Source organism: Triturus cristatus, chromosome 10 (assembly GCF_964204655.1).
Source record: "Triturus cristatus chromosome 10, aTriCri1.1, whole genome shotgun sequence".
NCBI classification, from domain to species: Eukaryota; Metazoa; Chordata; class Amphibia; order Caudata; family Salamandridae; genus Triturus; species Triturus cristatus.
The window spans coordinates 958,363,785-958,388,230 of NC_140593.1; the positions used below are offsets into that span (position 1 = coordinate 958,363,785).

General features: G+C 41.6%; 1 protein-coding gene across 1 annotated transcript in view; it reads right to left on the bottom strand.

Annotated features, from left to right (window-relative positions):
* Positions 1–24,446, bottom strand: part of TMC5 (transmembrane channel like 5) — a 524,224-nt gene that overhangs the window by 406,009 nt on the left and 93,769 nt on the right. Inside the window, exons 2-3 of the mRNA XM_085628842.1 lie at positions 14,260–14,419; positions 6,849–7,054 (exon numbers count right to left, since the gene is read on the bottom strand). Coding sequence (XP_085484968.1) covers positions 6,849–7,054; positions 14,260–14,333 — 280 coding nt within the window. The 5' untranslated portion in view covers positions 14,334–14,419. The remainder of the gene's footprint in view (positions 1–6,848; positions 7,055–14,259; positions 14,420–24,446) is intronic.

The following is a 24,446-nucleotide window of genomic DNA, read 5'->3' on the forward strand; positions in this document are numbered from 1 at the left end:
CTTGCTCATCGAGAGATCTGCAAATGTTTGATTAAATGTACCCCCACACTTTCCTAGATTGGTTAAATTCTATTAAGTATGTAATGAAATTGGACATAGCCTCAAGGAAAAAGAATAGTAAGAAGATAGCTTTTTTATCACCATGCATAGGCTGGCTGGACAACCTTTAAATTAGGGGTATACATGTCCAATGATTATGCCTCTACATGGAATTACTTCACCACTCTTGTTAGTTTGTGGGGCCTATCAGATAGAAGAATGGAACTGACCATCTACGAGAGGTTCTGTGTAAAGTGCAAACCATTTAGATCAGAGCTCTCTTGCTGGTGCCAATAAACTGGGGGACTGCAGAGTCAAGCAACCTAGCTCTAGATGCATATAATGGCGTATGAGGACAAAAAAAAAAAGATTCTGTCAATTCTAAAACATTTGATGAGATTACAATTACTCTGATGTTTCTCTTGATAATGTCTGGCCACTGGGTAACTTAAGTCTACATTTTGTGACGGCCCTCATATGTTGCAAGACACAAGTTTTTAATTGCAGCTTTGTGCTGCCAACGTATCTTAGGCCGCAAGGGCATTCTAGGACATAGATGACAAAGTCACTGGTGCACGTTATGAGCTTTGTGATCTTTTTGACTCTGCCCTTGCCCGCCCTATAGCTGTCTTTATTATGGCTATACTTGCAGCCCTTACATGAATTGTATTTCCTAAATCCCTTCGACCTTCCTAACCAGGTAGTAGGGGTGGATAGGTCATGGTAACTGTGGAGAAGATGATCTTTTAGTGATTTTGATTTCCTGTAGGTAACCAAAGGTGTTATCACTACAGAAGTCCCTATCACAGGATCAGTTGCTAACAACCCCAATGTCGTTTCATGGACTGTTTTAGGGCGTTGGACTGGGTATTGTAGGTGGTAATTAGTCTGGGTGCCTTAGTTTCATTTTTTTCATTTTTACTTTTTTAATGAAAAAAGGGCCTCATTCTGTGAAATGTTACTGACTTTACCAATAGCTGAGGCAATTACTTTATTCGTATAACCACGGTGCTGGAACCTCTCTGTCATAACTTGCTGCTCTTTTACAAAGCTCTCTTCCGTGTTACAGTTTCTGCGAGCCCGGAGAAACTCACCATAGGGGATGCTATTGCGTAAAGGAACAGGATGATTACTGTTAGCGTGGAGCAGTGTATTACCTACAGTATCTTTTCAAAAGAGACGTGTCACAATATGTCCATTTTCTATTTTAACTGCCACATCCAAAAATTCAAAATATGTAGAACTGATCTTGTGACTACATTTTAAATTCAGCTGATTGTTGCCCAACTCAGTAATGAATTCCTGTGCTAAGTCAACCGGCCCATCCCATATCAGGAACAGGTCATCTATATACCTGATCCAGATAGGGATGTGCTCGGTGAACCTCTTGTTGGTCTCAATCCAAACCACCTGTTTGTCCCACCAACCCAGAAAAAGATTAGCCAGACTGGGGGCGAAACAGGTGCCCATCGCTGTACCCGATTTCTGTCGATACAATGTTTTTTTATAGAGATAAATATTCTCCTTCAGGCAGTAGAGCATCATGGTTTTCAACATCTGTGTATGTTCCCAGAATGAAATGTGTCGCTCACGGAAGAAATACATGCATGCATTTACTCCTTGCTGTTCGTCTATGGATGTATATAGCGAACAGACATCCAACGATATCATGTGATAGGTATCTTCCCGCATGAAAACGTGTATGCGTCTCAAGAAATCCGTGCTATTCCTACAATAGGACCGTAATTTTACAACAAAGGGTGCTAGGAACAGATCAAGAAAAATTGATGTATTCTCCAACAGGCCTCCGTTGGAGGATATTATAGGCCTCCCTGGTGGGTAGTTGGATGTTTATGAACCTTGGGCAATAGATAAAAACAGGGTATTCTTGGATTATCTGTTTTCAGAAATTGATATTCATCCCTATCCAGCATGCCCTCCACCCACCAATCTTTCAGTAAATGAAGATATTTTGTAATAGAAAGTCTATACACATCCCATCCAATCTCTTCATAACAGTTCGTATCTTGCAACTGTCGTAGGGCCTCCTGGTCATACTGTTGGACATCCATAACAATCACATTTCCACCCTTGTCTGATGGTTTCACGATTATACTTTGATCTTTAGATAATGTATCCATGGCTACTCGTTGTGATTTGGTTATCCCATCGTGATTTTGGAGGTTGGTCCCTCAATTTGTTTATCTCATGGATCATGATGGCACTGAAAGCTTCTATATTATCATGTGGGACATTCGGATTAAAAGTGGATCTTGGTCTAAGTCCCCCCCGGCATGAAGCATCGGGCCTGAATCCCAGTTTAATCAACATTTTTCAATCCTTCTTTTACAGTTAGATCTGTCACATTTTCTTCCATTCTGTTCAGATCTAGAATCAGGTCCACAACTTCAATACACAGATTAGATGTCTCTTCCGACATGGGGCAACTTGATTTATTGGTTTTTGATCCAATAGCCATTTTGAAAATCTTCATCAGTTTTAACTTTCGGATATATAGAAATAGGTCGATACATGTAGTGACAAAGTCCATATTATAGGTAGGGCAGAATGATAATCCCAATTGTAGCAAAGACTCCTCTTCTTTTGTTAAAGACCTAGACGATAAATTTATCACAGTTTTATTGGGGATGGTTGAAGTAGTGATGGAACTAGCAATGGAAAAGGTCCTCCTTCCTCGCCGATTTTTTACTCTGAGTCTTTGCTTATTCCTGCGCCTCTTCCTTTTATTTTTGGACCTCTTCCTCTTGTTTTCACTTGAGGCTTCTCCTCCTGGTCCTTTTGCTGTTTCAGGATCTGGAATTCGTGGAGGAAGGTTAGTGGACGTACTCCTAAAGGGACACTTCTTGCTTCAGTGTCAGAGCTGAGATCGGAACTAGAGCCTGTGGACACTATTTCTTGTTGTTTTTGTTTTTGGACAAGATAAAAGTTCCGTTGTGCCCAATCAAAACGCTTTGCATAGGTAAGAATTTGACCTTCCGCGTAATCTTTTTTGTTGCTTAAGAATTTCTGCCGTTTCTTTGATTTTATGGTGTCTTTGTATTTTTCAATTTCAGTTCAAGTTGCTTACCAAAATCAATTACTGCCTTATCGTTCTTAAATTTCTCTAGTTCCTGTCTTATTTCAGCCAATTCCTTTCGGGTTGTCTCCAAATCAATTTTTGCATACTTTATCAGCATTTCTATCATGCATTGACATGTCTTTGCCATAAACGTTGACCACTCTTTTAATAACTCCGGATTCGGATTTTCATAAGTAGGAATGATCGATATTCTGAGTCCTCTGGGCACTCTATTAACTTCAATATAGTTGGTGAGTGAAGTCACCTCCCACCATTTGTTGAGTTCCCCCTTTGATAGTTTTTCGAGAAGTGCAAGTTTCTGCTTCAATGATGGCTCTGTCGCATTACCACTTGTTCCTGGCGTAGATGGAATACTTTCAGAGTCTAATCCTTCATCAAATAGCGAGAGGGCTTCAGCCTTCCTGACAGTTTCCCATTCATTCATAATCTTAAAAGAATATGTACAAACAACGTGTCCTCGGATGCCCTGCACAGTACAGGCACGGGCGTTACGTCTGCTCCAAATTACAGCTAGAAATTTAGAAATTATTCAAATTGATATCTTTGAATTTCTCCTTTCCAAGCTGTATTTGCGCAATAATTTGGAGGCATTATGAATTAATAATGTAAAAATTAGAGTTGCACAAAAGTAGTGACATTTTTAATGTGTTGTCTATGGCTATGCACCATGACCTGTATTTCTATGGTCGATTGGGCGCAGGTCACACAACTTGAAAAAGGCTTCACCGAAACGCGTCGTTGTATGCACAATAAACCTTATGTGCTGTCCTTTTGGTGTCCATGGATATTTCTATTTTCGGATATTATGAGCGGTTGTCATTACCGCTGCAGGCACCGACATTGGAAGGAGGAGGCACGACATCAGTGACAAGCTGTTGAACGGACATATATATATATATATATATATATATATATATATATATATATATATATATATATATATATATATATATATATATATATATATATATATATATATATATATATATATATATATATGTATATATATATATATATATGTATATATATATATATAGATGTATATATATATATATATATATATATATATATATATATATATTAAAATCGATATTTTGTACAGCTATATTTTTTACATTGATATTTTTCCCCCGATATTTTTGTATATATAATAATAAATATAGGCTGTCGATATTTTTGACATTGATATTAAAAACTCGATATTTGTGTATGGGGATATTTTGGGGGTCGATATTCTGTCATTGAACCCACTTTTGTATGTCATTCAAACATAAACTTACATCACACAGAAGACTCGTGCTGCCTCTTGGATTTGAAACCTTCAGTGGATGTCTCTGGACAATCCACTATCTTGGGATGGGTAGTTTATGGGCTGACTCACATATTTTTCCTATAAATCACGGCACTGGCTAAGCTTGGCAAAAGGAAGAACAAGTTTGACATCCTTTGCCCGCTGCTAGATTCTGTGACTCCACCACCACTTGTCTTGAGTAATGACTAACTATACTCTGAACACCCCTCTGGGTAACTGCAATCACAAAATCATCAACATGGACCAGGCTGATAAAAGGCCCAGATACATGTTGTGCACAGTATCCAGAAACATGCCATCTTAGCAAGCGGTGCATGCAGCCTTCTACTGACTTCCTGAACAGCATTTTCATTGATGGGTTATGCAAAATATGGTTTCTATCACGACGAATGAAAGACAGAACAATCTTCCGAGTGCGAGGCAATTTCCCCTAGAAGGCCAAGGGACAAAAGTGATTAGTGATAGTTAATGGGTTAAAGAATCGTTGTCTAATGGGGACAACCTCCTTCAGTGGGAGTTGTGAAGGAGCTTAGCCAAAGAAAAAGATCCAAACAGCTTCCATCTCCTTGCCTGGACGCAAACACACACCTCTGTGCCCCCAAACAGCGTCCAGCACCTTGCCTGGACGCAAACACACACCTCTGTGCCCCAGCTAGAAACCCTGACACTGCTGTGATTTTTACTTAGCTTAAAAGAAACAATCCAAACAGCGCCCAGCACCTTGCTTTGGCACAGACACACACCTCTGTGCTCCAGTGAGAAACCCTGATACTATTTCGATGTTTTCTCATCCTAAGGAAAAATGTACATGGCCCCCGGCACCTTGATGGGATTGACAATCCAAACAGCTCCTTGCTGTGGCTCAGACACAGGCCTCTTTGCCCAGTGGGGAGTTGGGAGGATGCTGTTTGGATTTTTTCCTAGCCTTAGAACAAATCTAAACAGCTCCTGGACCCTGACTGTGACACGGAAACACACTTCTGGGCCTGGGGTAGTCTGGCAAAGAGATAAACCTACCAACTCTATGCATTTCTGTAAAACAGACAATTTGGGTAGTCCTGGGTGGTTTGGCTTCTGAGCATGCAACCACTTTTTCTAACCCCGAATTCCCTGTACAGGCCAAATATTGGTTAAAAAAATGTCCTTACATTTCTGTGATTTAAAGTTTTGAAAGTTTCGAAACTCCAACCATCCAGAGCTCCCACATTATTACCAATAAAAAATGTACCTCTAATCTGTGGGTGGGCCTAACTGACAGGAACAATCAAGTATTTCACATTGTGGTGTCAATATAGTAACATAATTCCAAAAAGAGGATAACCCCTCAATACCGAAGGAGACGCTATTTTAGGTATCACTCAAGAAAATTAGTTCCCCACGAAACACAAGCGCCCTTACAATCTCAAAGTAATTAATCCCTTACTTTTTCTATCTTGTGGTGCATTGTAAAGGACATCTCTGTGCTCCAATTAAAAAATATTGTGATATTTATTAAGCTAATTCAAAAAGATCACAATATTGTTCAAACAAGTCTCACAGATATGGCATTACCGTATTTGGGAAAGAAATTTGCTAAAAATTCTTACAAATGTAATGTTCAGGGTGTTCTATCGTCCAGCTAGGCGTGACAAGGGATGTCTGATTTACACTTATATATTCCTTAGGAAGTACTTAATTAGAATATATTTATGTTATTTTAAACGTTCCATTTAGTTCCGAGTCTGATATCTATCACCAAACGAAGAGTGCACTATCGACCATGATTCTGCCAAAATGCCGTGATCTTTACTAATATTATTTGTTGAGGATGTTTGTGAGCTTGTGAATCTAAGGAGGATGCTAAGAAGGAGAAATCGAAATACACTGAAAATACCTGGAATCTGTCAATGCACGTATACCGGAAAATAATCCGAATTTGGTAACATTTCAGCTACAAGCAACATTGCTTGCTGGAACCTAAGACCCCAAACAAGGCCTAACAGTCGGACTGAGGAGGCCCAATTAAAGGATGAAGTCTAATGAGATCCCTCTTTGGTAGAGGAAGAAGGTAGCTACAGTACCTTTAAGGACGGGAAGTATTAATGCCTTAGCAACACCTGAGATTTAGTTGCAAACAGAGTCTGCTGTAGATTGCTTTGAATTTCCCCCGAGAGTCTTGGGTATACAGTGGAGTGTGTGAGTCTGATAATAACCCCTGACTTGCAAAGTTGAATATGTCGACCAAAGGCAAATATTTACATAAATGTAATGACATGAAGGCCTTCCATGCTTGGCCATTGGAACATTTGCAATAAGGAAACATTTTAGATAAAACCTTCCCAGAAGCTCCTTTCCATAAACTAATCTGAAATGTAAATTTCACTTGGTTTTGGTAAAACATTGAAAATGGTTACATACAGTATCCACTTCCATATGGATTCACATTGTGCATGGAGGCGGCAGAAATAAGTTGGATGTTTTCATTCCTCGGGTTCATGTGCGATAGTGGTATGCCAGCTGAATAATCCATCGTACTTTGCCTTCCTTCATCCACGTCTTCATATGTATCATAAGGATTCTGACGAAAGGATGTGTTCATTTGAGGAGAGACTCTTCCATGTGGTCTATAAAAGTTGATAAATAAATGAAGAATATGTTAACATATATTCTGAAAGCAGAGAAACAATATTACTCAGGAACATCCGTGTGAATAAATGTTATAATGTTTTGATGGCTGGTAATTCATCACCCCTTTTCTTTACGCAAATTCTTGTATTTGCCTTGTTAATGGTAAAACGTATTTCAAGTCTTCTGGGAGACGTGGAATATTTAATAAAATATATTTATATCCTGAAGTGGCAAAAAAACACATTTGCATGCAAATTTTAGCCTATCACAAAATATGTTGTATGCTATGTTATTTTAATCTGTTTAGAATGGTCAAAATGATGCTACAACATAGACAAATATATAGGAAGGTGTACATTTTGTTCTGCTCTGCCTACTTCCAGGAAGCAGGCATGGGAGCATGCAACCCCTTCCCCTTCCCCAATTGCTGTGAGGGTAGTACATAGATCACCTGAGCTCCTGCTACTGACCGTCCTGATAAATACCCTAGTCCTGCGTGTCTAAAACAGCATGTGGTTGTGACAAAGGCTGCTGCCTGGTTGTTGGAGCACATTTGGGGTTTGGAGAAATTGGACAGACAGATTTATTGATGAGAAAAGGAACATTAGGCAATAGAGAAAGTACAAAATTTCAAAGAAAACGCTACTCCCTATGATTACAGTTTCCAGACAACAAAACATAATCACCAGCTTTCTAGCTTCAATAATCTTCTCCTCACCTCTCAAGGCCTCCAACTGTAGTCCACTCAACAAGAACAAGAATCCTAAGCGATCAGATCCAGTAGGATACCAACCATTCTCCTTTCATCTATTCGTGAGAAAACTGACTAAAAGAGTTGCCTTTACTCAGGCCTCTGACTTTACAAAATGAAGCAACCTTGTATGGAAATACCTCTTTTTGAATGATCACCCCTAAAGTTTTGGACTGGTGCTGCTGGTTTTTAAACTCTGAGAGTGCCATGAGGCCTGCTATCCAGACCTCACTGTCAGTGCTCTGACACTTGTAAGTCTAAGTGATTGGCTTATACCCAAGTGGCATAACTTTACTTACTTATAAGTCCTTAGTATATGGTCCCAGGGGTGGCCAGGGACTGGACCATAAATTAAATTGTCACATCAGGGATAAAGCATTCATTGTACCACTCTGAATGTGGCAATGTGCTTCAAAGGGAAGCCGCCTTTGAAGGGCATATATTGGACACTCACAAGAAGGGCTGCTCTGTTTTTTCAGGTAGATGGGTTAGCATCAGGTACAGAGAGGGGAGACCAGTTGCCAAACCGTTTTTTCATGGGCATGTAGACATTAGATCACCACACCTCTAGGTGGTCTACCAAGTTCCACACTCCAAAAGGGAAAGGTCCTAGTAGTCCATTGGCTAGTACCTGCTGCATCCCCCAATTACACTTTCTGGGCATAAATATGGCACCCCTGACATCCAGACCTCAGATCACATCTGGATGTGAGAGAGGACCTAAGAATGACTGCTCTGCTATTCCCTAGACCTGGCAAGAGAGGCTACACCAAATGCTGGACTGTACCTGCTGATCCTAAGACTAGCAAACAGAGGACTGTGCCTGTGAAGCCTGGCTTGTGAAAAAGTCACTCCTGAGCACCAGACAGAAGAGCTGAACTACAAGAGTTAGTTGGTTGACTTCCTGTTACAGCACCAGGGCCATAAAAGCTAAAGAAGCCCATTCTGGCTAGTCAGAAGCAACAGTCACCTGACCGCCACTGACCGCGGACGTGCAGCTGGCAAGACCAAGTCACGATGCTCATGTTTCACGCCCAAGTCTTTTCTTCTTTCAAAAATTACAAGGACTCTAAAAGAGGTAAAGAAATTGGTCCTACCCCTCTGCCACAGGAATGCATTACATAAGAGCCCCAAGCACTTCATTTGCCCCCCATAGTGAGATGCAGTACTTTCAAAGCACACAGCATTGTCCACAGGGCAATCCAAAGATATCCAAAAATATTCGCAGAACAGGACACCGCTTTAATCTAGGACCTTGATTAATCACCTTCACTACACATGAAGAAAGGCATTGGTGAAACCTCCTCTGTATACAAGGTGAAATGACTAAACACCCTCCCTGCAAATTGAAGGAAGTAAAGATCAGGTTCTACCCAAACTAATGATGCAGAATCTCACCACACAAAGAACAAATGTTGTTGACCACAAGGAATATATGAACATCTGATCATATTGAACCATTCTCACTGAAGAACCAGAACTTCTCCCAAACAAGTATAGTTGGTACATATGTACACCAAACTCGCACTCTACTTCGACACTGCACTACTAACATAAGCACAGAAATGCAACTGTAGTGTCAATAAAACTGTATTAAACTACTCATCACCCTCGACATCAAAACACTTCATACTTTGGCCACAGCCACAACCCATACCCTTTAGCCATGGAGATTTTTTTTTTTTATAAAGGTCATGCGCTCTATCCCTCACTTATCTGCACCCTATTACCTGCTTAAGCGCAGTGACCCATGTCAAAATAAGAACACCGATTAAGTCAAATAGCATGACACCAACACACTGCATATATAGGCCAAGTTGAAGCACAATATCTGTCAAACCAGCACTTTCTATGGTTCAGCGTGCTACACTACCGCTAATGCACGTTTGCACTGCACCAGTGACTATGAAGGATGTTATAAATTAAATTACAATACAACATGAGTACAAGGCCGAGTGGGCAGTTGCACAAGTGTGTAGAGGAAGTAGGATCATTCATCTGGACTGTATGGTCAAGTCCATGGAAATGTCTTCTGTGACTAAAGAAAGAATCCGTGCACCTAAAAGCACAAACACAAAGCATTGTGAGAAAGGAAACTTGTGTCGAAAAGACCATGTAGCCATTTTCTTTTGATTGATGTGTCTGCACCTCTTTCTACACATCCAAAAGACCTAGAATAGGAGCGATGGGACAAAATATTGCTATACTTTTATTTGAACACTTTCTCCATATAAATCAATTCAAACAAAATCACACATTCGAATCTATGGGAAACGCCCTTGTTTGAGTACTGGGAAATGTTTTTCTTCAGACAATCCTTGTATTTTGAATGTCAGTAGTGCATGGCGGACTAAAGCTTTCACAGTGGGGATATATACGTTTTCTATCCACTGTTTGAACCTCAATGTAATATTAACATTATTTACTTACCTAAAATATAATTTTAGGCAAAACTTTTCTAAGCGGAATTTAAAGAACCAAAATATATATAAAAAAATATTATGACAATATGATAAATACATACCCCCCCGCCCCCAAAAAAAAGGATGGCCTGAATACATATATATATACTTTCACTGGTATGCATATGGTACAAGCTCTTGTTAATGAGGGGCCTGGTCACTTTGTGGTTTGTGTATCTTACACCTTATTTATTCAGTTGTCATCATCAGTAAATGCGAAAACAATGCTCCTCGCATTCATTCAATCAATAATAACAATGATCAGGTACAGTGGTGTTGTTATTAAATCTTGTAGAACTCCACATCATACCTCACGTGACTCAGAAGCCGCACCTTCAGTTGCCACCTTTTTAACCAATTTCTGTCCTATTCAGTGCATAATTTGAGCCGGTGATTTCCGGTGCTCAGCACCGGCACTTAATTGTCAACACCGGAGCCTGTGGCAGTGTGTCACAAGGAGCCGCTGTCTAAGATGACTACAACAGTCAATTAATAATTCAGTATACATTCAAAATCACTATTCCCTGCCGCCCAAGCCATTCTTACAGCTTTGGGGCCTGGAATAGTCGAATTGTCACACTTGTAAGAGGGTGATAGTTAGTGGTTGTGTTGTTACTATCCTTGGCAGACGGGGCAATGTCTGGTGCAAGCTGCAGTTGCCTCCTGACGAGAGCCCTGGCACTTGTGTTTTTTTACAAATTAAGCACTGATCCTATTTGAATAGCAGATTAAAAATACCATAAAATGCAATTTACTAAGGAACCTGTAGTGTGGCACTCTGCACAATTCCTTTCTAACTTCGAGCAGCCCTGTTAAGAGGTGGACACGAAGGGCAACAACCACTGGCAAAGTCAGTTGGTCTGGCATTGGCGGCCCACCTTTTGGCATTGCCTATGCGGATGTGGACATTTTGCAACAGCGGAATGCCGTCACTCATAGTGTTGTATGATGGATATATTTTTATTATAAAAAAAAGATTTTAGCTAACACCAGACCTAAAAATTGCCTATTGTGCTCTTTCAGCCAATGCAAAAAGAGTTTCATGTTTAAGGTCAACTTACCACTGGGGACGCTTATCTGTGACAACTAGCAAAGAATTCCTGATACAATCAATCGGCACCTACCCAATGTATGCCGAAAGGTTGCCATTTAGTGAACAATGCAGAGAAATTCGAAGAACCACTCAAACACGTTGAATTGCAGCTTAGCTGTCACTCACACTCATGGGAAACCTCAAAGAGAGAGGATAAGACCAGGCAGCAAAAGGTGGGCTCTACATAGGACTTCACTGCAAGACCACAATGTCAAGTGCATCTACAGATTCAAACTCAACAACAACTACAATCTTCTACACCTCATCACTCCCATGTCACATGCAGAAAGAAAAATCCCTACTACCTGACTACAGAGATCAAGCTACCAGGCATGTTGCGCTACTATGCTACAGATTCCCTACGGAGAGTTACTGAATGCAGCGACAGCTTAAGGATTTTGGAGGCCCTGGGCTAAGCCTATTTTGGGGGCCCCTGTTCGGAACAGCTTTGAGTTTATGATCCAATTTCAGCTCCTTCATGCCCTTTTTGGCCAGGTCACTGACAGTCCACAGGCTCACTGGTCCAAAGTCTAAATGTGTTCGCATTTAATATTCAGGGATGGAGACGTGTGTTTTCACTACTGTAACACAGGAGCGGCTCACTAATATTACTGAAAATAATCTCTTGGAAGCCCTCTCATTTATCAAATGTAAGTTCTTGTTTTGATCTAAAAGAAACTTTTTTATGGATGATGCATGAAATATAAACACAACATTTCTCTGCAAAATGTCTGTAATAGGCTGTCAAACAACAACCACATTAACAATAAATTAAAGGAAAACGGTATTTAAAACAATCTGTTTAAGCATCATTCAAGGTCATCAGGGGATGACCATGTGGAGAAGAGAGGTGAAACTATTAGGGGGGCTCCTGGTAGGCTGGGGCCCTGGATCAGAGCCCACTTTGCCCATGCCTTACAACGTCTCTGACTGACTACACAATCTGCGTCACACAATCACGTGTCTATAAGGTACCATGGCAAATCACTTATGCGCTCAAGGTTTGTGTGGCACTCAGTTACCTCCCCCAGACACCATGGCAGACACAAGTACGAGGGGAGGGACGCCTACCACATTGGTAACTTCCACTTGACATGGAGGCTGTCACTACCGTGCATAGCTCACATGAAGTTACTGGCTGGATTTAGGAAAGTGACCTTGGTTTCATCTAAACAATCAAAAATGATTTTGGAGTGCCTTCTTACTTGGCTAACATTACCTAAGTATTACCTTGTCTGTGTATTATTATGACAAAAACCTGTATTTTGTAATTTTAGCACATTAAGGCAAGCATTGGAAAAGCCAACAGCTCTGGCTTCTAAGTTCTTCTCCATTGGCAGGCGATACATATGTGGTTGTGGGTGGATGTCAAAATGAGTTCATGAGTGGATGATTGGATGGGCGAGTGAGGGCACGTGTGTAATAAGGTTCTGACTCATTCATTATACTCATCCATCCAGGCACTTATTGGAGTAATGTCCTTAGCACAAGGAATACATATGTGAGTGTACATGAATTTACGTAAAGAACATAAATGAATTAGTGCACAGGGGTGAATGAATTCTGCAGTACACAAGTTGGTACAGGAAAGAAAGAATGAACTTATATGAGTGAAAGTGTGCAGCAGTTAATGAAGGAATGTGTGTAACAATTAATGAATGCTGCACTTGGGGCCAGATGTACAAAAATCTGGAATTGAGATTTCCACATTATGATTTTTACTGACTATTACAATTTCTTAATTAGGAAAGCTTACATCTTTGAAATAGCGATTCCTAATGGGTCACAAATTGACCTACCTAATGAATATTAATGAGGTTGGTCACAGTTTGCGACCTATTATGAATCACAGCCATCACAGGGATGGTGGCCTGCTGAGGTCAGCAGACCACCACGTCTGTTATTGCTTTTTAATAAAGCAATGTTTTTAATGCAGCATGCTTTTCTAAATGAACAGTGAAGAAAATTTGACTCCATAGGCAAAACAGAATTGTGCAGCTTTTGTCTCACCTCCAGCCGCGGCTGGTGCAGGTAAGAGCGGTGATGCGGTGGGGCCCGGTGGTAGGGGATTTCGACAGACGATGAAGAGGGAAAATTAAAAAAAATATTTTCACTCGTCATCAACTGTGGAAATCCCCCCTGCCGGCCCCACTGTCCTACCGCTCGTACCTGCAGCGACCGCGGCTGCTCACCTCACTCCAGAAAAGGGCTATCCATATTAGTAGCCCTCACCTATAATTTGGATGTCCCTCCTGCTCTCTTCTGGTGGTGGTGAAGCAAAGCCTGGTGCTAGCGCCCCCCAGATGCACCCATACCTGAGCTACACAAAGAACAGTAATTCTACTCTTTCCTCAAAACGTTTTGATTTACTAAAAATAAATATATTTTTCAAAGCGGACTTGGTACATTTTCATTCAAACACGTTTTATTTGACTTCTAATTAGAAAGTACATGAAATGTGCGTGTTTTAAGAATGATAATAGACGGGAAACTTTACTTTCTCTTTAGGCTCCTTTCTGTTGTATATCCTGTGTGTTAAATATATGTTGAGTACAGTCCCGGACGAAAGCATGTGAATAAAAAACTTTCAGGGTTTGCTATGAACATAATATATGCACCAAATAAGCTGGAAGAAGCTTGTATATACAGCCCGTGACGTTTTAGGATGTAGACTATTCAATATGTAGCGTTGCTAATGTATGTATAGAGCAATCTTGATTTAGGACTGAAATCTATGTTTCTCAATAATTTTTTCTCCTTCAGAGCCATGCTCTCTATTGCACGTTGATATGATAAAACGCCAGAATGTGTTCGAATCTTATAAATACAATTATTATGTTTTATAAAATGATGCAACGAAAGGCATTCGTTAACTGAAAGGACGTATTGTCTTACCTTCGGTCTACCTCGAGAGTCTCTGAGTAATGGTAGGCGGAGTTATCAAAACCTTCGTCGTAATTATACGACATGATTGATGCAAACTCTTCGGATCGCTGGAGTTAACTTTCATTTAAAAACAGCTTCATTCAGAAGCTTCCCGTGTTGACTTCTCAATCTGAAAATTGAAAAAAAAAACGAATTAGTATTTTCACGCATTTACAAAAAAATGCAAATGATAGAGATAGGCTATACAAATGGTAATAACATGAAAAAACATTTAATATAAAGATGGGATTATTCATCGTTGGAAAGAAGGGTCAAACAATACAGTGACTATGGAGGAGTTAAGGTACTACCTAATCAGAGGTATTATTGTAGTTACTTTCTGTTTGATGTATGAAAACAGCAAAGTAGTGGTGGATGAAAAACAGGAGGAGTAAATATCAAAGAAGACAAGAATGCAACTGGGAACGTTATTGCGCTAATAATATGCAAGTCCATCACTGAGTAAATTCATCATGAATTGTTAGAATTAGACTTCTCCAGCAGATGGCAATCTTACTCTAGAAACTGCCTCGAACAGTTCCATTCCGGAAGTTTCCTCTCCGTTACAAAAGAAAATGGCTGAATGGAATGGCACAACATTTGCCACAAAGTTAGGTTATTCAGAAAGCCTGCTTTTCGAAAGTTGGTCTAATCCCTTCAGCTGTTTTCCAGAAATTAATATTTAAAGAGAGACTCTCGATGAGCAGGAAGGGGTTAACTCTCAGAAAAAAGTTAGTGATATCTATTCTAGACCATTGTTTATGGTGGTCTCACGGTGCCCAAAATTCAAAATATAGTCACTTTTTGTGCTGCGGGAGCTCTATCTCCTGTTCGCCATTTTGGTACCACCTCTACGGAGAAGGGCCCATGATAACCAGATGATCTGTTTGGCTAGCCACAACTCTGGTGAAAATTTTGTAGCAGTCATTACAGGATTCGGGGACACTGTCCATGAGTATTGAAAAAAAGTGAGAAAGGGCATATAAGAGGGCAGGGTAAGCATACCCTGACCCCCAGGACCATGTTGAGGGAGGGTCTTCAAGGGACACTCCCTAAGGTTAATATGTAAAAAAAAAATGTTTTAGTCGTAGGAATAATAGTCCCAATGGCTGGAATTGTAGTACCCAGCGAGGCCCTCTGGTGTAAGAAAAGATTTTAAAAGTTAGAAGGGTCCCTGCTATGCCTTGCAGCGCCGAGCTACCCCTCTTCCCACAGCTGGGTACCCAGTACAAGCTCAAGAAAAGTCCCGGGGTCCAACACGCCACCTTCGCCCACCACCACCCGGCCTTCTACCACTATGGCCAGTACCAGTTCAAGGATCCCTCCATGCCCAAGAACACAGCCCATGAGAGCGTTAGCACCCTGAAGGCCTGGCTATACGAGCACCGCAACTACCCCAGCAACCTCAAGAAGATCATACCCTGTAAATATGAACATACATTTGTCCAAACCTAATCGCTTCAACTTTTCCTACTATGCAATCTTGTGTGAATTTGCAACATGTATATCTGTAACTCTAACCACGAGTAACTATAGTAGACATACGTATTGTAACTCAGTACCATTCTTTTTGAGTTTAGAGTTTATCTGTTCCATATTTTTATGTAATTCATGTACTCTGAAGTCCTTATGTAATGTAACTGGTTCTCTTGTAAAGCACTCTGACACCTTCGAGTAAAGTAAGCGCTAAATATAAAAATGCATAAATAAAATAAATTGTGCAGGCCGTACCGAGCCCCACCGGCAATCACCAGCTCAAATTAAGCACTATGAAATGCTCCAGTACAGTTGGTCTCTGATAACTGCCCCATCAGAGGTGGGAGTGAGGGCACTTGTATGTGATTGCAACTGAATTATCTTTAGCGCTGAGGCACATATCACTCTGTGAGCGAATATGGCACCTGTGGCTGTGGGCAGCTTTGCGCGACATCACATTTGCAGTGTTTTGAGCGGTTTGTGATCGTTTCCTTGTGAGTGAGCATGAGCTGCCACAAATTTCTCTTAACAATACTTTTCTAGGACCTGCAGTTTTTGTGACTGCATTTATCTCTGATATTCTAGTCTATGCTTTTTAAGCGTTTTTAATTACACTTTTAAAAATGTACTCATATTGATTTTGCCACAGACTAAAGAACAGACTGTATTAACAGCATTCACATAACTTTGCGTTTTGAATGTTACATTACTCTTCTCCCAGTTTGCGTGAAGCTTCCGCACAATGCGACAACTAAAGCGGCAACATCCTTGTTCAGAAATGCGACGGCAGCAGCTCCGACGGCAGCGCGCTACTCTTGGGATGCGAGGCGCTTACCTAGATGCGGTGCAATGCGACAGTTCCAGCGGCGACACCCTTGTTCAGAAGTGCGATGGCACCAACAGCGACACGCTTCTTCCTCGTTGCGAGACCCTTCTCTCGATGCGGCGCAGTGCGACAACTCCAGCGGCGACACCCTTATTCAGAAGTGCGACGACAGGCAGCAGCGACACGCTTCCTCTTCGCTGCGAGATGCTTCTCTTGATGCGGTGCAGTGCGACAACTCCAGCGGCGACACCCTTGTTCAGAGGTGCGACGGCAGCAGCAACGACGGCGACACGCTTCGGCTTTGTTGAGTCGCGCTTCCAGCTCCTTGCGACACGTAGTCCCTCAGAAGGCCCAAAACAGCATCAGGCACTTCCAAAGAACTCTGGGGAGCTGGGGGTTGAAGTCTGCTGTCCCTGAGACTTCAGCAGGAGGTAAGCTCTGTTCCAAGCCCTTGGAGATCATTACAAGTTGAAATAAGCACTCAAAGTCTCTTCTCCTTCCTTTGGCAGGCAGGCAAACCACTGCAGGCCAATCCCCCAAGCAGCACTTCAGCTTAGGGATAGTCTCTCCTCAGTTCTTTCAGGTTCCGCTCCTCAGTAAAGGTTTCTTCTTGTTCCAAAAGTGATCTAAATTCTTGGGATCAGGGTCCCACTACTTATACCACAGAATCCTTTGTTCTCTGAGGGGAGAGGGGCCTTTGCCCAGTCCAAACCAGTTCTGGAGCACTCTGTTTACATGACTCCTTCTTTCCTTTCACAGTGCAGGGCAGAAACATCAGACGCTCCACATGAGGTGGAGCCAGCATTGTGGAGGGAAAGCCCAGCCCTGGAGCACTTTGTTGACATGATTCCTTTTCTCCTTTCACAGTGCAGGGCAGAGACATCAGACGCACCACAGGGGGTGGAGCCAGCACTGTGGGGGGCAGGCACAGTCCTATTCAGGTCCCAGGTGCAACTCGTCCCTCCCATCTAGATGCAGATCTTTCTCTTCACCACTGGGACACCTCACCCTGTCTCCTGGAATTCCCCAGCCCTGTCACTCAAACTCCAGACAGGGAATACACAACCTAGCAGAGGCAGGCTTGAAAGGTTAGGCAAGAAAATTCCTACTTTCTAAAAGTGGTATTTTCAAACACAGAATGTTAAAACCACCTTCACTAAAAGATGTATTTTATCACTCTGAGTTCAGGCATACTAAACTCGAATTACTACCATGTTCTCTGAGTCAGTTAAGATTATAAACATGTAATAAACTAACAGCCCATTCTAGCCTATGGAGAACAGGTAGCCTTGCAATAGTGAAAAACGAAAATGGCTATAATTCACTATTAGAACATGCCACACACATCAGAGCATGTCCTACCTTATACTTACAATGCACCCTGCCCTTGGGCCTACCATAGGGGTCTCTGATATGAAGAAAAGGGAAGGTTTAGGGACTGGCAAGTGGGTGCACTTGCCCAGTCAGCATGACAGTACCAGACTGCACACAGGCTCTGCAATGGCAGACCTTAGACACATTTTACAAGGCTGCTTCTGTGGGTGGCACAACCAGTGCTGCAAGCCCACCAGCAGCATTTGGATATACAAGCCCTGGGCACACTCAGTGCACTGTACTAGGGTATGACAAGTAAACCAAATCAGTCAATTATGGAATCACCAATTCATACATAAATTTACAATAGGGAGAGCATATGCACTTTAGCACTGATCAGCAGTGGTAAAGTGCCCAGAGTCATAAAACAGCCAACAACAGGTCAGAAAAAATACAGAAGGAAGGCAAAACGTTCAGGGATGACCCTGCAAAAAGGGCCAAGTCCAACACAGAGGTACTATTTTTTATTTACTTTTGAACATGTATGTGCCTGCAGACTTTTGTAAAAATATAGCCTAAGCAGTATGACAAAGAGGGCTGTCTAGTTTCTTAATAACATGGTGGGCAGAGCTTACTGCTGTTGCCCTACTATATGGAACACATCCCCTGCAAAGTACGCCTGCGTACAATCAGAAAAAAAAAGTCCTATGACAGTCAATGCTGGCCACGTAATAGTGCTTTTTTTTAACTTAAGGCATGTTGCACAGAAGTTGAACTGCTGTGCAAGATGTTAAAAACATTGACAAAGCCAATAGATTTTACATAAGCAAAACTTATTGGCTTCGCCAATGCTTGGTATATACTCCAGTGATAAAGTCCTAGGGCATGACCCTTTGCTCTGCACCACTTCCTAAAATTCTTTCGGAAGTGCCTATTTACGAGTTTCATTCTCTTCCCTGTTGCTTACATTATCAAATTCAAACCCCTTTTATCCCAACATGTCTCTAGATATTTGACATTTAAGGCGTAGCAGAGGTGTCGTGGGCCCTATTGCAGGGAAGGACAGTGGGCCCATGTGCTCCAGGTTGGTAATAAACTACGGGCATATTTAGGCTTCATTGATCCCTTCATGCAATCTGGATCCAAGTGCCACTGCATCTACTGCACTAATGGTAGCTACAGGTCTCCAAGTTCCTCATTCTAGCAGTCTTTCCCGCTCCCTATTTTCATTCCTCTCTCACTTTTGGCCTCCTTTTATGCTTTCTCCTCACTTCTTCTTCCCCTGTCTCTCTTTCCCTCCTCGTGTCTCTCACATGGCCATATCTCCGTTCTCTTGCTCACATTTTCTCTCCTCACTTCCTTTAAACTCTCTTTCCCCCCCAAGTCTCCCTTAGCCTCTTTCCTCTATATGTACCCCACTCTTTTCCCTCCCTGCATCCTCTTAATCTGCTTGCTCTCGCATCTCCATCCTCCCTTTCCCTCATCTGTATCTTGTCTTTACTTCTCTCTCTACCTCTCATGTCCTGCCTCCTGTTCTTTCTCTTACATCCTTATTCCTGAACATTGTTAATCCTCTTCGCCATCATATTTATTTGTCCTTTTCTCCTGCTCATTGCTGTTACTTTTTCTCTCCTTTCTGTTGTTCCATATTTGACACTTTTCTTTTTTCATTCCTTTCCTCTCGCCTCTCCGCGTCTCCCTTACCCTCTACCCTCTCCTGCCTAATCCCTCCACCCTACTCCACCACCAACTGTAAACAACGTGCCATGCCACTGGAAGGTGCTGTGAACAAACCATTCAGAGCAGATGACATCCCATCTAACTGAAGCAGCTACAGACAGACTGGGCCCACATCTGGGCCAGGGTGCCACTGCACTGGCAGCACCAATTATAGCGACGTCTCCGTATGCCACCTGTGAAGTGTTAATGGGGGTCCAGTGAGCTAAAATTTGCTTTTTTTGCTGGAATACATACCTTATGAATAAAGGCCCTTCTTTGAACCGAAAAGGTCATCCATACAATGCAGGATTCATTCTTAGGTTTGCAGTGTGATTAACACCACGCTGCTTAACTCAAATATCTTTTCTGAATACCTATGTAATTTTCAAACAACGGAATAGGATATGGGTCTACCCGAGTATCTCTTGAACACATCAGACTTAACCGGATGTTTCTAGTTAACTGCTCATGAGTTAATACAATCTCCGAATGTTTTTTTATAGAAAATGAAGGGTGCACTATTATTTTTTTATTCTTTAGGGTTATCTAAAGCTCTTCCCGAAAGTTCTCATCGATGTCATATCTTAGAAATCGATCCCCCTTCTTACAGAGTATTTTGTTGATCAAATATCCTTACTATTAATAATCATCAGATTGCGCTTTATTGACCTTCTCTTGTTCCCTAGTATCTGCCTAGAGGCACATAGCTGAATATTATTAGAATGAAACGCCTTCTCTTGATCAGTTTATCAAAGTGCAGTTAAAATCACTTTAAGGTGAAATATATTCTTAAATAAATCCCTCCCCAACTGGCTGTGCAATCAAATTACAGACTCTTCTAAAATTGCGCTAGAAAATGTCGATTTTCTTATTGCATACTTTGTCAAAGAAGTTGTGTCAGGCACCAAGGTTTGTTTCCTCAGCAGGCCGCAGCAAGGGCTATTGAATGTTAGTGTGCAGCATACCAAGACGGTTAGCCTTGATTGTATCTTGTGCCTCTTTAATCCGCAAACAGGCACTCCCTGCCCCCTTTGTCTCACTCAGCTTCCTGCTCTCTACCTTTGGCACGGGTTTCCCGTCTTTCACTTCCTCCTTCTTTCCCCCTTGTGCGTTTTTCACTTTCTTGCTCTTGGTCAAAGTAGCCTGATGAGGAATAAGAAGTGCTCGTCCTCAAAATGAGTGCCAGTGGGCCCCACCTGCAACCACCGGCTAAAATTCGGCAATGGATTAAAAAAACATGCCTGAAAGACCCCAAATAGTTAATAAAGGGAATCATTCATCCCATTAGGGTTACCTATGGATACAGCGTAATTAAATGCAACTGAGATGTCTCCACCATGCCCATAAATTACTACAGCATTTGTCTTGGAGATAAATCGACTTCATATTGGTGCAGCATTTTCTAATAGAGATGAGGACAGGTTTTTAGTATGGCCGGTAAACCTCGATATTTGGTAAACCTATACCTCCCAATTTTATAAGTGTCTATGCAAGTGTTGTAGATAATGTGGGCGTTCAGAAAACAAAACTTTTACCTTCTTTCTTAGATTCACAACCCAGACTTTTGCAATTTCACATAGAACAATATGAAAAAGGAGCCTTAGCAGAAGTTCCATTTTAAAAATATTTAGGTTCATGATGAGGTGATAGGCTTAACCTTCCAAACTAAACAAGCATTTGCAAGGCATTCGGTCTCGCCTTTGGGAATTATATGTATTCAGCTATGCAGCACATTAGGCTGGGTACTGAAACATCTACTGTTCTTTAACATGGAAGGAAAGTAAGCACCAAACTGCGTGACACGCCAGGCTTTGGAACACATTGGAACACATGGAGAGAAATATTGCCTTTCAGCGGGAAACGGTATAGTCCAAAGCTCTGTTTTTAATATAAAAGCAGGGCCTTCAGTGGTCATATCACTGAAAATACAAGATTTGAAAAAAAAATATTATTGACTGCGGGTGCTCTTGGAAGACAATTTCTATGGCTTGGAATCTAGAGAATGCTAACGTGATTCTGGTATTTTACTAACCTCTGCTGGTCGTTTTCTATCAAGAAAGTTAAATACAGGCAGTTGACAGAAAAAAAAAAGAAAGTCCCTCAGCAGAAAGCAATTCTGGTATTTTACTGACCTCTGCTGGTCATTTTCTATCAAGACAGTCAAATAGAGGCTGTTGAACATAAAATAAAGTCCCTACGGAAGCTGATAAGTCCTAGGGCTGATCTCCAGAGACCACAAAGTACATACACATATAAGTATATACTAAAGTATATACTATATATATTAAAGAATATACTAAAGTATATACAAGAGATCTCGAATGCTCGACCTAAAAATTAGTGAGTAGCCTATTAGTCGTTTCAGCCATGTTTAACCAAAATTACTTTTTAAGAGACAGATAACATAACCCCGGATATATACATTTATACTCAAAAGCTCTTCAGATACTCTAGAGCAGTTTATCCCAAAGAATGGAGGTATATTTTGAGGATTGATAGTACTCCTTTATATAAACCCGAAATCTGAACAGATGAATTTGCAGACGGAGAAGATAGAGGGTAAATCATTCACCACATTACACAACAAACAACTGCATTTCTTCAGTGAAAAATAAAATACATGCTCTACTCTACTTCATTGATGGTTACTCCCTGAAACATGTCACTTCTTCTGATAATAGAAGTCACTGATTCAATAAACCAAGCAAAAATAAAAGGTAATAAGGAAGAGCTTGTCGTCTCCTCTACATCAGTTTACAGAAGGATTTACAGATTTTTTAATTTTATTTGGGCATTGAGAAAGTGGCACCAAGTCCCTTCCCTTGAGTGTGTGAGGCCAGTGCATTGGTGGTTCCTCCGCCAAAGTCTAGAAGTGGAAAGGGTAGCTTGTTAATAATAGCATTCTGGCATGAACTACCAAGGATAAGTAAATTAATAAGTTGTGAGAAACGAATCATGTGTAAGTTAATAAAAATTAATTGCGTTCTCACAATGTGCATGTGTATGTTTTACCGTACATTGCCCAGGAGACACAAGATGTATATTTTGGGAACTTGAAACTTCCTTATTGTCTATAAAAAAGGCACGGTAAATATTATTTATTTTGGAGGCATTGGGAAACAGTTGGTTGATCATTACTGGCTTATTACTGTTACCCCTAATTACAGACTGGGGACTGAGTTTTTTCTTTCTTTTAATATAAAAGACGAGGCAATATTCGAAGATTGCTTGAGCTTCTGTAAGTTTATTACCTACATGTTTGTGAATGTGGGTACACACCAGGAATATCTGTGCAATGCCTGAGATTCAAGGTAAATTCCTATCATGTTAGCACCCACATTATGGTGTTTACATTGTGCTAGTGCATTATGGGTGGCCAACCGAAAGAGTCTGGTCAGTTAGACAGAAAGGAAGGGGGAAAAGGACCAAGTATGAAGCTTCAGTCAATGGAAAAGAGAGAGAGCCAAGAGGCAGGTGGTGGAGAGTAGGAGGTAGCAATGCAGAATGGAATGGTGGAGATTAGTCCCTTAAGGGAGAGCTTGTACTGGAATAGTGCATGTGCTGTTCTGTTCCATACAGGGTTTCACCACAAGCTCGTCGGGGTACCCTCATGGGACCTTAGGTCCAGTCATGTACGACCTTACCCACTCACCCTGCATGCCTTCCTCTTGATACTCCTCCGCCCACATTTGGATCTTTCCCCAACAAGGTACCATCTTGAAGGTGCATTTATTCTCTGTTCCTTCTTAATTTATTCTCTCAGGGCATCCTGCTCAGGGTTCTAGATGAAGGGAGGAAGGTTATGGGTGTGTTCCTGTAGTATCTTTCTTCTTGTGGTCTGTTAGGGCTTATAATGGGGAAGGGCTAGCACCCTTACCCTACGCATTTTACTCTCCTGCATTACTTCCTTGATCCATCTCCAGGGCTGGACTGGCCGTAGCTGGCACCGGGCGTTTCCTCGGTGGGCTGGAGGGGTGGGGGCCAGTTTCTGGCCGTGGGGGAAAGTTTTATCACTGGAGGACGGTTTTGCAGCAGTGCTGCAATATTGCCCCCCTGTAACAGAAGCGGGAGCAGTGCTTTTTACTAGCACCTCCAGCCCCCCTCCCCCAGGGCCCATGGGGCATCAATCAGCAAGGGCTGGTTGCTGTTCCCAGTCTGGCCCTACCCATCTCCCTCACCCCTACCTTCTGTTTAAGTAGGAAAACAGCGTTTAAAATGCTGTCAGAAAAATGCAGTGCCATTACAACCCAGGCACTACAACAAACACCTCGTTACCACGCGATCCATTACAACGCAATTCATTACAGCGACTTGCTTTAGGGAACTTAGTCGTAAAGGCATGCGTTGTAAATGCATGTGTGAATACGTGGGCAATTTGTTTAAGTAAGCTGAATACATTGCTTCCACAGATAGAAGTCTCTCACTTCAATTACCCCATTATAGACCACCCTGAAAAACCTGCCCAGCACTTCTCCATTGTGGCCCTCAAAGCCCATATATCCTGATTGCTCCCAACTAGCCCTAGCTGGACTCTTCACTGCTTATATTATGGCTAAATGTACAATGGATGCTCCCCTACTGTTCCAGGGATAGCACCTTATAGGGAATGGGCTTCTGTTGTTTATCTGTGCAATCCATGAAGGATGCATTGGCAGCTTGATATTGCCTTCGTGGCTTGGGTTTCTGTTGCTCTCGCTGGACTTCATATAATACCTACTAATTACATCACAGTCTCAGGCCTTCATTGCCACTTCTCCAGTCAATTCTTCTCCATGCGCAAATATCTGCTTGTACAGGAATCAGATTTCTCCGTTTTGCAGCA